The 16,990-nt window shown below is 40.9% G+C and overlaps 1 protein-coding gene across 2 annotated transcripts in view; it reads right to left on the bottom strand.

Annotated features, from left to right (window-relative positions):
* AKAP11 (A-kinase anchoring protein 11) overlaps positions 1-16,990 on the bottom strand; it is a 129,483-nt gene that overhangs the window by 34,735 nt on the left and 77,758 nt on the right. For both annotated transcript variants that reach the window (XM_073614198.1, XM_073614197.1), the window contains exons 7-8: positions 4,483-8,785; positions 335-490 (exon numbers count right to left, since the gene is read on the bottom strand). In XM_073614198.1, coding sequence (XP_073470299.1) covers positions 335-490; positions 4,483-8,785 — 4,459 coding nt within the window. The remainder of the gene's footprint in view (positions 1-334; positions 491-4,482; positions 8,786-16,990) is intronic.

A 16,990-nucleotide genomic window follows, 5' to 3' on the forward strand; every position in this document is an offset into this window, starting at 1 on the left:
ACCAATTTTCTAAAAAAAAGGTAGCCAGCCATGGCCACCCATATATTTATTGCAGCTGTACTTTGAGACTTTAACAAATAGAGTAAACTAACTTTGAAACACAGCTACATAATACAGCTTCTGGCTTTGTTCTTTGGTGTAAATGCAAATACAAACATTTTGCAGCCAGTGTACTGCAGGAGATACCAGGCTATAGAAATAAGGTACAAACGGCCAAAAAAAAAAAAAATTACAGACACTAGGTACTTTTACCTGTTTATAATCCCAACAATGTTTTATTCTAAATAATTAAAATCATCTAGCCATCTAAATACATATAGTACATTCTATTTACCTGTCGCTGAGGTGAAGGAAACTGCTGTTTTCATCTTGGTGTTCATCCTCAAAGCTCAGATTGGACCAGCTTCCTGTGCTGTCATCACCAACGCTAGCACTGGTTTGTTGGCTCGTCACAGAATCCGCTGACTGGAATCCATCCTTTCCAACAGAACTAAACACAAATGGATTAAAGGGTTAGTTCACCTTTGATAGTCTAAAAAAAAAACAAAAAACAAAAAAAAACAAACACACACAACAAAACCTCTGCAGCAATTAAACCTAGTATGAATACAAAACATGTGCATAGTCACATTCCTGAAAGCATTTACTTACCCCTCTATTATGACATAATGCAATTGAGTCCTGATTGATTTCAAAAGATACTGTTTGTCTATCTATGGACACATGATCACGCACTGTAGTTGAATGCCTGGTATGAAACTACATTTCCCCTAATGAAATGTTCCCAGCAAGCATGCCTGCACTGGAGGAGTGGGGAAAGGGCGTAAATGGGCCCCAGATGTCGCTGTATGTAAATGAGTACACAATAAACTCTCCTACCTCCTGTGACCTCAGTGCTGCCAACATAAGAAGAGCGAGAGACATATGACTTGCTTAGCTCATTTCTTTGGTCTCCTCAACGATCCATCTATCCTGGATCATATCAAGGATGGTGGTGATTAGACTGGCTTAAAGTTTTTCACTAGAACATTTCTAAAAAAAAAAATGGTGATTTAACCCTTTAAGCATTAAAGTGATATTAAAAGATTTTTTTTTCTAAAATAGATGTCATGCTTACCTGCTCTGTGCAATGGTTTTGCACTGAGCAGCCCCGATCCTTCTTTTCTCGGATCCCCCACCAGTGCTCCTGGCTCCTCCCCTCCTTCACGTATTCACCCTAGCAAGCTGCTTGCTGTGGGGGTAACCCATGCAGGCTTGATCCCAAATCACACTGTGAGTGTATTTACCTACTAAACCTATTTTTATTAAATATATAAACCTATTTTTAAAAACTATTTTACATTCTCATTGAGAAAAAGGTACCAGAATCAGGAAGAATTAAAATATATTTGCTGCATCATGAAAAGGTTTTTAATAACTATTTAAACCTTTTAACAAATCAACATAGGAGAAAGCAATGGCAATCTGCAAATTGCTAGATAAACCTTTTAACCACTTAAAGACCAGCCTCGTTTTGAGATGGTGTTTACATGTTTACAACAGTTTTTTTTTTTGTTAGAAAATTACTTAGAAAAAAAATATGTTTGGGGGTTCTAACACCCTAGAGAATAAAATGGCGGTCATTGCAATACTTTTTTTCACACCGTATTTCTGCAGCGGCGCAATTTTTTTTGAAAAAAAAAATCCTTTTTTTTTTTTTAATAAAAAAATAAAACAGTAAAAGTTAGCCCAATTTTTTTTATATTGTGAAAGATAATGTTACGCTGAGTAAATTGATACCCAACATGTCACGCTTCAAAATCACGCCTGCTCGTGGAATGGCGTCAAACTTTTACCCTCAAAAATCTCCATAGGCGACGTTTAAAAAATTCTACAGGTTGCATGTTTTGTGTTACAGAGGAGGTCTAGGGCTAGAATTATTGCTCTCGCTCTACCGATCGCGGCGATACCTCACGTGTATGGTTTGACCACCGTTTTCATATGCAGGCACTATTCACGTATGCGTTCGCTTCTGCGCGCAAACTCGTCGGGGATGGGGCGTTTTAAAAAAAAAAATGTTTTTCTTCTTTTTTATTTTATTGATTTTTACATGTAAACATGCCTTGTAATAGAAAAAAAGCATGACAGGTCCTCTTAAATATGAGATCTGGGGTCAAAAAGTCCTCAGATCTCATATTTGGACTTAAATGCAATTAAAAAAAAAAAAAATTTGTCATTTGAAAAAAATAACAGAAAAATGTCCCATTAAGACGTATGGGCGGAAGTGATGTTTTGACGTCGCTTCCACCCTGCAGTGTCATGGAAATGGGTGGGGGCCATCTTCCCCTCACTCGTCTCCATGTCAGCCCAGGGGACAGACGCCATCGCCTCCGCCACTGCCGATGGCTCCGGTAAGCGGCGGAGGGCACTGGATCGCGGCGGGAGGGCCCTCTCCTGCCACCGATAAAAGTGATCTTGCGACAAATCCGCTGCAGAGACAACTTTTATCTTGTAGCCGACCGCCGGCCCAACACAAGGATACCGGGGTTATGGCAGCTAGCTGCTGCCATAACAACGATATCCTTCCCCAAAGTAGGGACGTACGTCGGCGTGCTGCGGTCGGCAAGTGGTTAAAGTGCACTTGCCACTGATATGTTATTTAAGCAGCCATTAAGTACACCGAATGACTATTGCACACTCTAGGCCCTCTAGATTTTACTAGTACTCTAAACTCTTTGGCATAAGAGCCGTCATCAGTTTCTAGTGAATGGATTTACTTTGCAGGTAATCCAAGTAATGGATGCCTTCACACAGTGTGTCACTGAAATGTTCATATAAAGTGTTTTAGGGGGAGTAGTGTCATGCTGAATTTCTGTACAAGGGACATATCAAGCATTGTAAATTAAAGCTTTTCTTAATCACAACATCCGATTGCTACAGAAATTTCAATACAACTATGTGATGATAAAAAAATAATTTTGTTAAATGGAATGTTTTATTTCTGAAAATGTCAGATGCTTATGGATCAAACACTGCCATGGACAAGTAAGCATTACAAAATACAAGCAAGCTCACTGAACTATGGATGGGAGGATTTAGGAAAGGAATTTGACTTACCTGTAAATTTCATATCTTGGAGTACAGTACATGACACTGACTTGATATTTATAGACCCTGCCCAGTGTCCTGTACGATAAAGATAAAATGAATTTTGACTTGTGGCTTGTAAGTTCCATATCTTCGAGTACCGTTCAAGACACAGGGCAGAGTCCACAAATATCCAGAATATGTCCTGCACTCCACAATTAAGGACCCTTTCACACATAGATGTCTGTTTTGACGGATTCCGCTCAGCAGGGAGTCGGCAGATGACAAGTCAGTCTCTGCTCACTGTGCAGGGACAGACCTGTCAGAGCGCGGCTCTCCTCGATGGGGAATCGGATGAAAACGGACCGCCTGTCCGTTTTCATCAGATCCGCCAGACGGATGGAAAATAGGGTTTCCATCTGTCTGCATTTAGCGCATCGGATGTCAGCGGACATGTCATCGCTGACATCCATTGCTCCATAGGAGGTACATGTAGCGTCTGTTCACGCCCACCTGAAAAACTGACAGGTGGACCTGAACGGTCCGCATGTGTGAAAGAGCTCTAAGACATTATGGTTTTTTATTGTACCATGATGGACAACATATTACTTTACCCCTTACCACGTGCATCCAAGTGTATTTGGTGAGAAAAAGCCATAAACTTCATCAGTATGTGTCCAGCTATACTCTTGACCTCAAATGAGATCTGCACCATAAAAGGCTGCAACACTGAAACCAATGGCTATTAGCGATGGCTGCGGTCCAACATTAAGCTCAGAAGCTGAATAGATCAGCTCCTGGGATTTTGCTACAGAGCACTCTATAGCAGAACTCAGTAGCTGAGCACTGTAAACACAATGCTTCTGCATTGTCAGAGCATTTCCTGCGAGTCAGAAGACTAAAGCAGAGCTGATGCAGCTCTGGCCTGTCTACATCTGCAGTAACAGAACACTGTTATAATGATATATTGCTGCAAAGCTTCATGGCAGGCTGGTTGAAGCTCCACGACCAGATTCAGACCCCAATGGCTCCTACTGCTGTGTATCAGCCAATGAGGATGGAGAGACCCAGGAGAGCTTCTGCTCATCACTGGATCGGGCTCAGGTGAGGATGGAGAGACCCAGGAGAGCTTCTGCTCATCACTGGATCGGGCTCAGGTGAGGGGGGACTAAGGGGGGTACTGCACACTGAAGGTTTCCACCTTCATGCACAGAATGCATGAAGGTAAAAAATCTTCAGCCTTAAATGACCACTTTAAGGCTACAATTTTTGGTCAGAAACCAAAAAAAAGTGCTCGGTGCTCGTTTTAGTGGTCAGCATGGTAATGAAGATGGAATGATGGAGTTTAACTAAATAAATGAAATTAAAACAGAAAAAAAACAAAACCTGAATTACAAGTTTTAAATAACATCTTACCTTATATTAACAACATGGCCAATATTCTTCATAGCAGACATTAAGATTTCAGTGGTGAGGCTTTCGGCAAAGCTGACCCCATCATGTCCAATACCACTATCACCTGCCAAACTTGTGCTGCTGAGTTCACGCTCTGCTTTCTCAATAGCTGCACTCACTATTTTATCGGCAAACATTGCTCTTTTATCAAGGTCTATTTGAATTTTGGGGATGTTCAGATGAAAAAGTCTTGATTTTTGACCAGTATTTTGCTTAGGCTTCGCAGACTGTTTAATTTTTCTGGATACATCGTGTCCCAGTAAGAAGTGACAGGATGACAAAGGGATTCCTTGCTGTTCTTTTGCACTACATAACCTGCAAGCAGTTCCGTAAGAATGTACAAGTTTTGTGGCATTCGAGTCTTTGTCAGTTTTCCTTCGGTTTTCCATTGCTTGAAACCTTGCCCGCTCCAAGCTGAATTCTAAAGTGCTATCTACAACCTTGCAGGCATATTGCTCAATAGCTTGTACAAAACTTTCACTATAACCATTATCATTCAAACTACCTGTGCTGTGATAGAGCTTCTGTTTACAAGAGAAAAGTAAAGGTGCCTTGGGAAATGAGGTTTTGACAATTTCTCCATTGACATAATCGTTTTTGGATTTTGTATAGAGACAGGAATCAGTCAATGATTTGGGAAGAGAAGTAGCAGACATTTTTAACCTTTTCTTCACATCACATGTTATGGTATTAGCAAGAGATTCTGCAAAATGAACCAGCCTGTTAAACTCTGTTTTGTGTGCAGAGTTCTCAGTGAAAGAAGGGAGGATAAAGTTATTTTGTCTTCGACTGTCTTTACCTACATGGCGAGTCCTACCCAACAGTCTGAATATGTCCTTACTACTTGACTCAGGTTTCATTCTAGGCATTATTTTCCTATTGCATTTTGACTTAACGGTTTTAGAGGCCTGCTGCAAGCCAGACTTTATAGCTCTATAAGCTAATCTACCTGCATATTGATCCAGTATTAACTCGCTGCTCCCTCCTTCCATTTTTAGAACCCGTATGAGGTGGTCAGCATACTCTTCAGTTACACTTTCACAGCTTGGAAATTTTGAAGTCAAACCTGTACCACCATAATGGTGAGGCAGGGGAAGAGTTGCTGCATCAGAAGATTTAAAGCTTGTGGAATAATGACTTCTTTCTTTGGGTCTACAATCTTTATCAGATTTTTGTGAACTGCTATACTCCAGGTCACAGGCTGAGTTCTTTCTGCTGCCTAGCACTTCCTTTGCATCACTGATGACTTCACCAGCAACACAGTTAGCATATGAACATAAAGTTTCCAAAAGATCCTCTGTAATGTTTCTCATGTAGGCTGGGTATCCCCATTTATCACTCAGTAAGCTTAACTGTGACCTGTTTTTCATTGGTGGTCCCTGGACAGAATCTTCAGCTAATGAATAAGCAGCCATGTCAGTAGCAATGGATATGATGTTACTTGACAAATATTCAGCATATCTACAAGTTTCTGTAGATACCTCATACTCTTCAAAACTCTCATCGCTACTGGAACTTTCGACCTCTTCTGAGAGAGACCTCATTAGCCTAAGCATAAAGTCATCCTTTTTCATACTGTTATGTTCATAAGCAGACAGATGGGGTGTAGATGGTGGGGTGGCAGGATAGAATTCTTTTGCCAGTTGCCCCTTTAATTTTTTACTTAGTTTTCTCATGCTTCTCTCAGGACTTATGTCATAAGACATTAGAGGTGTAGAAGGTGGCGTGCCAGGCAGTAAGGTCACATTTGAACCTTTATAGGAACTCCTATTCCCCATAAAGAAATCCTCACCACAATTGCACATCACAGAGGAAAAGCTATTGATATGAGGAAGACAACTTTGAAGGCCAAACAATGAGGGGTCTGTAGCTTCATTGTTTTCTACATTTCTTCTTGCAGTTAAACCTCCCAAACTGGCTTTACCATTATTTGAATTCCCTAGAAGAGCAATGGTTGCAGGTTCATTGGCAGACCCAGACTTACTGTCTCTTGTAGAAGGTTTTGCAGTAAAGCAAGGATTCAAAGAGGCATGTTCCACTTGAGCACAGCTATTAGTATGATAGCCAACCAAATTGGCAGAGATATCTTGGTTGGATTTACTTGCACCCCATCTATTTGATAGAGATTGTGCATTTTTTCCACTTAGATGCCTACAAGCACAGTTAGCCAACTCATCTGCAAATTGATGCGGTGAGGAAACACCTCCTAATGAAAGGTGTTTGGGAGGGATCTCAATAATTCTTTTGGTCATCATTTCAGCATAATCTTCCACAGCTCTGGATGATTTGATAACATCATATGCTTCGTTTACAATCATATCCACCATTGTCACTGAAAACGGTTTTACTCCATCCACTTCCTCCTTTACAAAGTCTACATATCTTTGCTCTTGTCGGCTATTGTTTATACAACTTTTAGTTGAAGAAAGAGTGGCTTCGTCAAATGGTAGTTCATCAAAGTCTTTTCTCGAGAAATTATAATTGTCTGCATTATTAATGCACATATTATTGGTGGACAGGTCTTTGTGGCCATTGGAAACTGAATGCTGGCTTAGCACTTTTGCTGCTACAGGTACAGGAACAGAACTCATAAGACCAGATGTAAACAGTAAAGCATAGTGAACAGTGAAGTCTTTCTTGGACTCGTGTGGAGCAGGTGAGGCAAAATTAGGTACAGAAGGACCAAGATAAGAGGATGAAGATTGAGTTGACTGATTTATTCCTTCAGAACTTACACATTTCAGGTTGTCCATGGAAACACTTATAGCAGCTTCTGTGGTGAAAGTCACATTCACTTGGGATAGTTCAATAAAGGCCTCCTGTATCACAGATTCTGATAAATCATTAGCATAAGAACTTACTACTACATCTTCATAATCAAAATACTGTGTATCAGAAGAAACATTTGGAGTAGGTGGGTGAGAGAACTGGCATACTTCCATAATACCTTCAAAAACAAGTTCTTCTGCAAGGTCTGCAGCAAAACGTGTAACTGCATTGGTAACCATTTGTTTCTTTATATAGCGGAGTTCTTGCAAAGCACTCGTCATAACTTCACTTACCATAAGATTTGCTAAGCCATTAATAGCGCGTTTCTTAATTGAAAACGCCTGTCTCCTACCAATCTCATAGAAAGCCATTTGAAACACATATGATGTTAGCCTTGCTGCTAGATGGCATAATGCGCTAGTACAAGAAGAAACCCCTCTTTGTAAGTCTTTAAAAGCACTTCCAAAGCTTTTTTCCACCAGATCTGCAGCAAATTTCTGAATTCCTCCTTTAATGGATTTATGTTTTGTCCTAATTTTTCGTTCCGACTCTTTATTTGATTTGCGTTTAAACTTTGTAACTTTCTCAGGTTCTTTTTTCAAAAGCTCAGAGGATGGTTTAGTCTTTAACACAGAATCAAACATGTCAGCACATACACGGTTTGCATAATTGCTAAAAGCAAGATAAGAATCTTCCTTACAAGACGCAGCCTCATTTTGGCTTCCTGGTTGAAGAGAACTATCTGAGCCTATAGCAATTCCAGGTGGGCTAAAAGCAGATGATCTAATGGGACTAAATAAGCATCCATTATCCTCAGAACCTGTCTTTGCCATACGTGGAGATTCTGGTACATCAACTATACTGCTAAATGGAGACTCTGCTTTACGAGGGGTTGGTTTTTTTATACTAGCTGATAGCGTGGGGCGATCAAACTTAAATTTTTGTGGATTCATGCAAACTGTGCTTACACTTACTTTTGCATTTTTTCTTTTCTTAGGAGGGCTGTCTAGAATAGGCTTCTTATTAACCTGCAAATTGTCTTCTAAATATGGATCCAGCTCATCAAACCGATCAAAGCTATCAAAAAACTCACTTAATTCTGAATCCGAGTCCTCAACACCATCTTTCCCAACTGGAATCTTTGGAAGGCTAAGTTTTGCTCTTAAGCTTTTCTGATACCCTTCTTCATCTAAGAAAATAATAGGACTTGGGCTAGAGCATTCAGACTCAGAGGATTCTGTAGGAGATGGAGAAAACATGTTTTTGTCTTGGCAATTTGCATGCTTCCATGTATCAGATGATGCGTTGCCAGTATTTTTAGCCAATGATGAATAATCCTGATGTCCCAAGTAACTCATTAGCACTGTAGACTTGATAGATGATCTACGACGCACAGAACTAAATATGATTTTTGTACCACTGATGTCTAGGCAGTGAGGAGACTGTGTCTGAGAGGCAGCATCACGTTGATTTGTCGAGGGTCCCCATTGAATTCCTATAACAAAACAATAGTCTTAGGTTTTGTTTCTAAAATTATGTTTAAAACACAAAATTACGCTTAAGCCTCATACACATGGTTCGAAAATCAGAAGGGGATTGTCGTTTGACAGACTGCTGTACAAAGTTCTTACTGTTAGTACGCTCCTTTCAAAAATTGTTTTCCAATTTTCAGCAAACAAATGTTGGATGAAATTGAATTGATTGCATTGCCCTCAGGTGTCAATCAAACACCTAGGTATATATATGCCACACCCTATGTAATATATAAATGCTGAATAAAGGAATAATGGACTTTGTAGGCACATATAAATATATATAACTATTAATAAGTCACATAAAATACATACATATACAACACATAATATATGTGGTAGAGAAATATGGGACACAGTGGTTTATCCTAGAGGTTACACTTGACATACTTCCTGTGTGGCAATATTGAAGAAATGCCCACACTAAGATGTATGCATTCTTCTTGGTATATCCCACAGTCCTCAAATTAAAAAGAATTGCTCGCTATACATGTTTCGCAACCTAAAATGAGGCTTCTTTGGGAGCTTCAATAATTCTAGTTGGAGAAACATACTCAAATTAAAATTCAGTACAAATTATTGGCATAGTGATACAGGTGTGTGTGTGTGTATGTACATGAACTCACCAATAATGTGGTGCTTAAACAAATGGTCTCAACGCTCATCTATGCCGGGAATGCCGTGACCGCAGAACAACCCCCTTCAAATGGAGATGACAACCAAGTACACCAGGGCCAAGCGGTAGCCACAATAAAAAGGCACAGGTGCCAGGATATGGGGATGTACACGTAAACTGGGTATAAAGGATACGACAATGAATATTAGTGTAAGCTACTTCAATTAGGATTGGGATGTACTGTAGCAGTGATGGCGAACCTTGGCACCCCAGATGTTTTGGAACTACATTTCCCATGATGCTCATACACTCTGCAGTGTAGGTGAGCATCATGGGAACTGTAGTTCCAAAACATCTAGGGTGCCAAGGTTCGCTATCACTGTACTATAGTATTAGGTCCCATACTCACATATCAGCCAGTATGCCTCCACTACTATGCGTGTCGCTTTAAACCAGATGCTTTTCAATCTATGGGAAAAAAAAAAAAACAGAGTTGGTCCTCCCAGGGTCTTAAACCTTATAGTAACACAACTTAGCAAAAGCCTAGCCGTATAAAATGGAAAGGAAGAGAACTAGCAGGGCTCAAAATACCTGGATTGGCTGGTCCAGGATAAGGAAATTAGATCAGAATCATGTGTGCACAGTCACAAGGAGTATACAGGCATCCAGTACCGGGAGGTTTAAACATTCACTGTCTGGGGAGCAGAGTAAGCAAGGATGCCCCAAAAACCAGGGGAATGTATACGCATACTAAGGCAATAAAATGATGCAAGCCAAAAAGTGCTGCGTTAAATACCTGGGTGTGCACTGGTTCTAGGTTCCGGGTGTGAGGCTGTAAGATTGCTGGTTCCAGGGGTAGAATGGACGTCAGCTTCCCTCAGAGCGCCTGGGGAACGTCATCCTGACTCTTCTATATGTACACCCCGACTGAGCTCCATCAGACTGGCATCTGACATCTCTCACCCCGGCCGCTGGTGCACCTCGCATGCGCACTAGAGTACTGGACATTCTGGTCCTAGTACACGCTGTCTGCCGTGTGCCTAGGGGACACAGATGGAGAGTGCCTCCAAGTTGCCATGGGTAGATGCATGGCCCCCCATCCTAGGTCAAGATGGCCCAGGAGGGTGGGTTGCAGCCCCACTGATGCCCCCAGTGGGCAAAAAGGGGAACTGCAGTCAAAATGATCGGTCATAAGGAGAGAGAGAGAGAGAGAGAGAGAGAGAGAGAGAGAGAGAGAGAGAGAGAGAGAGAGAGAGAGAGAGAGAGAGAGAGAGAGAGAGAGAGAGAGAGAGAGAGAGAGAGAGAGAGAGAGAGAGAGAGAGAGAGAGAGAGAGAGAGAGAGAGAGAGAGAGAGAGAGAGAGAGAGAGAGAGAGAGAGAGAGAGAGAGAGAGAGAGAGAGAGAATTTTTTGCACTATAAACAAAAAAAAGCGGCAATTTTTCAGTTTAGGCCACTATGTATTCCATCTATGAGAGATGACAGATCGTTGTTCATACTTTGTATGAACAGACGATCAGTCTCTTCTCCCCTCAGGAAAAATAAGTGCGCTTGCAATATAATAATTATTCAATAATAATGTAACTTATGTGAAAAAAATATTTAGATCACAAAGTGGTAGTGAAAGTTCTTAAAATATAAATATAAAGAAAGTCCATTCATTAAATAAAAAGGTCAGTGAAGAAAGATTGTGTGAATCCAATAGATGGGAATCCAGCATCCAAAATTCAGCCACCCCAACCCACATGAGAGGGAAGGTGGAAGGGCGGGATGTGAGGGGAACTTCCAATCTCCAGGTGCATCCAAATAACAGTAAGATTGAACCAGAGATGGTGGACCTCCTCTATGGCAAGGTCGGACACACAAGCAGATATAACCCTCTGCAGGGATAAGCGGACTCCCACGCCAGGATCCTCGGATGTTTGTAGTATCCCCAGGGCAGGCAGGTCACTCTGCAAAAGGCTTACTGGTCCGAAGGGCCGTGAGCACAGAAAAACAAAAGCTCCGATGGTGTAGTATAATAAAAAGCCTTTTATTGCTCAGACATGCGGGGAACACTCCTCCGCCATAAAACATATTAAAAAGCCGGCAGAAAAAAACAGTAGCGAACACCCGCATACCAACATAGGGCTTTCGACGTGATGGCGTATAGTGCGTAGCCACGCCCTACATGTTTCGTCATAAATGACGTCTTCAAAGGTGCCCCTGGAGTGCACCTGGAGTTTGGAAGTTCCCCTCACATCCCGCCCTTCCACCTTCCCTCTCATGTGGGTTGGGGTGGCTGAATTTTGGATGTTGGATTCCCGTCTATTGGATTCACACAACCTTTCTTCACTGACCTTTTTATTTAATGGACTTTCTTTATATTTATATTTTAAGAACTTTCACTACCACTTTGTTATCTAAATATTTTTTTCACATAAGTTACATTATCATTGAATAATTATTATATTGCAAGCGCACTTATTATTTTTCTTGTCCTTGTTTGCTACACTGATATTTGTGTTTTTTTGTTGCAGCTGCACTTTTTATTTCAAGTTTATTTAAATTTCATTTTGTGCTCTTAGCGCGGTATTTTCTCTCTTTTTTACGTTTTCTCCCCCCAGAGAACCGGAAACTGTGCGTTTACACACACAGATCGCAGTTCTCGGGGTGTCACGAGCGATCGAGGGAGCCCTGCAGTCGCACTCGAATGGGCTCTTACAAAAGACCAGTGCACACACTGATGCCTGACAGGGGAGGGCAAAGAGACACAAACTCTGCTCTGCAGGGAGGGGGGCCTGTCAGCCAGTGTGCGTTGTGTGTCTCAGTTCCCCCTCCCCGTCAGGCAGTGTCATTCATTGCGCTGGAGCCTAGAACCAGTGCACACTCAGGTATTTAACTCAGCACTTTTTGGCTTGCATCATTTTATTGCCTTAGTATGCGTATACATTCCCCTGGTTTTCAAGGCATCCTTGCTTACTCTGCTCCCCAGACCATGGATGTTTAAACCTGCCGGTACTGGATGCCTGTATACTCCTTGTGACTGTGCACACATAATTCTGATCTAATTTCCTTATCCTGGACCAACCAATCAAGGTATTTTGAGCCCTGCTAGTTCCCTTCCTTTCCATTTATATGGCTAGGCTTTTGCTAAGTTGTGTTACTATAAGGTTTAAGACCCTGGAAAAGCAAGGCGACACGCATATTAGCGGAGGCATACTGGCTGATATGTGAGTATGGGACCTAATACTATAGTACATCCCAATCCTAATTGAAGTAGCTTACACTAATATTCATTGTCATATCTTTTATACCCAGTTTACGTGTACAACCCCATATCCCGATACCTGTGCCTTTATTGTGGCTATCGCTTGGCCCTGGTGTCCCCGGATGTCATCTCCATTTGGAGGGGATTTCTGTGGTTACGGCATTCCTGGCATAGATGAGCATGGAGAGCATTTGTTTAAGCACCACATTATTGGTTAGTTCATGTACATACACACACCTGTATAATTATGCCAATAATTTGCACGGTATTTTAATGTGTTTCTCCAACTAGAATTATTGAAGCTCCTGAAGAAGCGACATTTTAGGTCGTAAAACATGTAGAGCGAGCAATTCTTTTTAATCTATGAGGACTGTGGGAACTACCAAGAGGAATGCATACATCTCAGTGTGGGCATTTCTTCAATATTGCCACACAGGAAGTATTAGACAAGTGTAACCTCTAGGACAGGGATTTGCAATTAGCGGACCTCCAGCTGTTGCAAAACTACAAGTCCCATCATGCCTCTGCATCTGGGTGTCATGCTTGTGGCTGTCAGAGTCTTGCTTTGCCTCATGGGATTTGTAGTTCTGCAACAGTTGGAGGTCCGCTAATTGCTTATCTCTGCTCTAGGATAAACCACTGTGTACCGTATTTCTCTACCACATATATTATGTGTTGTATATGTTTTATGTAAATTATTAAAAATTGTTATATAGTTTTTTATACGTGCCTACAAAGTCCATCAACAAATGTTGGGTGACAGGCTAGTACATTTTTGTCAAACGACAGCTCCACGTCAGATTTTCAGATGGTCAGTACACAAATCCGTCACACAAAAGTCGAAAGTACAAACACGCATGCTCGGAATCAAATACTCACTAAACACGAAATTAGCAGAAGGGGCCCAAAGGGTGGTGCTCAAGAGCTAAAATTCCTCGTAGTATGTCACTACATTCCTGTTTGTGGCACGACAATTTGTGTAACGTTAGTATGCAAGACCAGATCCAGGCACACGCCCTTTTGACAAAAATCAGACGCTCGGTTGTCCAACAATCGTACCATGTGTACGAGGTATAAGGGTTGTATTAAAGAAAAATTACACAAAATTCACACAACTAGCACTCACACATTTACACAAGTGAATCCAAAATGTTTAAAAGGTCACGTAAACATTTTTCTAAAATGGCCATGGGGAATCAGGCTAGAGGCTCATATTGCTGTACCACCATTTAAAGCAGAATTTAAGGCCGATATTTAAAAAGTTCCTGATCCGCATACAAGATCGGTAAATGCCTTTTGTTAGTACTAAAAATCTGACACACAGGATGATTTTGTTTGTGAATGTGAGGCAGTTTCTAATAGCATGCAAGATTGAGGGTATAAAAGGAGCAGTGGATTTATAAAAGGTAAAGCTATAGCCATCAGTAGAGACCGTGCAGCATTAATAAAACAAGAACTCACATTCAACTGCTAAAAAAACGTTACAGCAACACTATGAATTTTGTGACATCCTTTTCAGTTGAATTTAGTCAGATTGTTGGTATTATTAAATGGCATTTACCAATCTTGTATGCGGATCAGGAACTTAATTTAATACTTAGAGGGAGATGCAATTTCTCTAGCAGACAGGCACCCACAGTGGGTAACTTGCTTTCCCCCAGTCTGTTCTACTCGTACAATGACCGGTATTCTGGGACATGGTTATCTACCAAAGGTTTGTTTTGTTGTGGCTATAGGTTGTGGCTATAGTACCTGTAGGTATTGTAACAAACACAAAAAAAAGTAAAGCAGTGGTTTCTCTTACTGCTGGCAAAACTTTAAAAGATTAACCAGTAGATAAATTGTAACACTACAACAGTGGTATATGTTAAAAAAAAGAGTGTAAAAGTTGCAAACTACAGTATGTACGGTTCACCATACGCCCCTTGAGGATCAGGATTTCAGAGCACTTCAACTACACCAATAACCACATTGCCAGGAGAGACATTTTAGAGACATTCACAAAAAGGTAAATCAATTCTTTTTGTTTTTTTTTTTGTTTTTTTTTAGCATGGAGCAGGTTAAGAAATCCCCAAGAGGTGGTAATGTGCACAGCTTACTCCTGCAGTGGGCAAGTGGTTAAAGTATGGATCCACCACACTTCCCACTGCAGGAGTAAGCTGTGCACATTACCACCTCTTGGGGATTTCTTAACCTGGGCACTTAAATCCCCTTCCTAACCAGGCCAATTTTCAGCTTTCAGCACTCATTTTGAATGACAATAACTCAGTCATGCAACACTGTACCCATATGAAATATTTGTCCTCTTTTTCACACAAATAGAGCTTTCTTTTGGTGGTATTTAATCACCACTGGGTTTTTTTATTTTTTGCATTATAAAATGAAAAAAATCTGAAAATTTTTGTTTCCGTTAAAATAAATTAGAAAATCCGTAATTTTTCTTTATAAAATTTGGCCAAAAGATATACTGTTACATATCTTTAAATATATTGTTAAAAAATAACTCAAATAAGTACATATTATTTGGTCTTTGTGAAAGTTATGCTGGCCATACACTTTACGAAAAATCGTCCGAAATTCGGTCAGACAGTTGGTTCGTTTTTCGGCCAGTTAATGGGCACATAATCGATGGGACGTTTTTGAGCGAAAAAACAAAAGGACAAGTTTGGAAATTTTCTGCCAAACGAATGATAAATTGAAAGGTTAATGTGTTTCCTGTCCAAACTGTTTGCACTAGGTATATGTAAAAAAACGAACAAAAAATGGATTCATTTATGTCCACTGAACAATTTATCAGTCATTACATGATGGCACAATCGTTTGCTCTTGCCGTTTTTCAAAAATGGGTTCGGCCAGCATTAGAGAGTCTACAAGCTATGGTGGCAATCACTGAAAATTGATCACACCTGATGTACTGAGACACTAAGGCTCGGTTCACACAGGGGCGACTTGTCAGGCGACCTAGTCGCCTCCCGTTCTGTGCTACGGAACCGTTCTAATAGGAGCGACGCAAGTCGCTCCGACTTAGAAAAAGGTTCCTGTACTACTTTGGGGGCGACTTGCATAGACTTCTATGCAGAAGTCATTTTGCAAGTCGCCTCGGAAGTCGTTTGCAGGTCGCCTAGCTGAGGCGACCTGCAAGTCGTGCCGCCCCTGTGTGAACCGGCACTTAGACCCCTTTTCACACTGAGGTGCTTTACAGGCTCTATAGTGCTAAAAATAGCACCTGCAAAGCACCTCTCCTGTCACTCCAATGTGAAAGCCCGTAAAGCGTCGCTAAAAATAGCGAAGCTTTACCGCCGACACCCAACGCGCCAGTGTGAAAGGGCTCTAACAAGTCAGGAAAGCATAAATGCCCCCAAATGACCCCTTTTTGGAAAGTAGACATTCCAAGGTATTTAGTAAGAGGCTTGGTGAGTTTTTTGAAGTTGAACTTTTTTCCCACAATTCTTTGCAAAAGGAAGATTTTTTTCTTTTTTTTAACAAAATTGTCATATTACCAAGTTATTTCTCACACACTGTATAGAGAGAGATATCACCGCTCTGAAAGAGATCTGTGAGGAACAAACATTTTCTCCATGCTGGAAGTAACAGGTGCAGGCAATGCTGGTAGTTCAGAGGTAAACAAAAAATCCTGGACAGCCGCACTCAAAAGAAGTCTTCGATCTTTATTTAAATATGATCATAAAAATACATGCCACAGCATCACAAAGCAGGAAAGCTGACGCGTTTCCCACTGTAGTCAGTGCTTAATCATAGCTTAGCCCACATAGCATCACTTTCCTGCTTTGTGATGCTGTGGCATGTATTTTTATGATCATATTTACATAAAGATCGAAGATTTCTTTTGAGTGCGGCTGTCCAGGATTTTTCATTTACCTCTTCACACACTGTATAGGCTTACTTGCAACTACACCCAAAAACATATTCTGCTACTCTTCCTGAGTATGGGGATACCACATGTATGAGACTTTTGAGCCTGGCCACATACAGAGGCCCAACATCCAAGTAGCACCTCCAGGCATTCTAGGAGCATAAAATGACACATATAATTTCCTGACAACCTATCGCAATTTTGAAGGGCCTGGAGCACCAGGGCAAATGAAAACGCCCACAAAATGACCCAATTGTGGAAAGCAAAATGCCCCAACATATATTCTATGAGGCATTGAGTCTTTTGAACATGTAATTTTTTATCCATAAGTTTTTGGAAAATGTGGAAAGAAAATGGAAAAAACGCATTTTTTTTTTTTTGTTTACACAAAAATTGTCCATTTATAAGATATTTCTAAGACACAACATGTG

The sequence above is a fragment of the Aquarana catesbeiana genome, linkage group LG02 (genome assembly GCF_042186555.1).
Source record: "Aquarana catesbeiana isolate 2022-GZ linkage group LG02, ASM4218655v1, whole genome shotgun sequence".
Taxonomy (NCBI): Eukaryota; Metazoa; Chordata; class Amphibia; order Anura; family Ranidae; genus Aquarana; species Aquarana catesbeiana.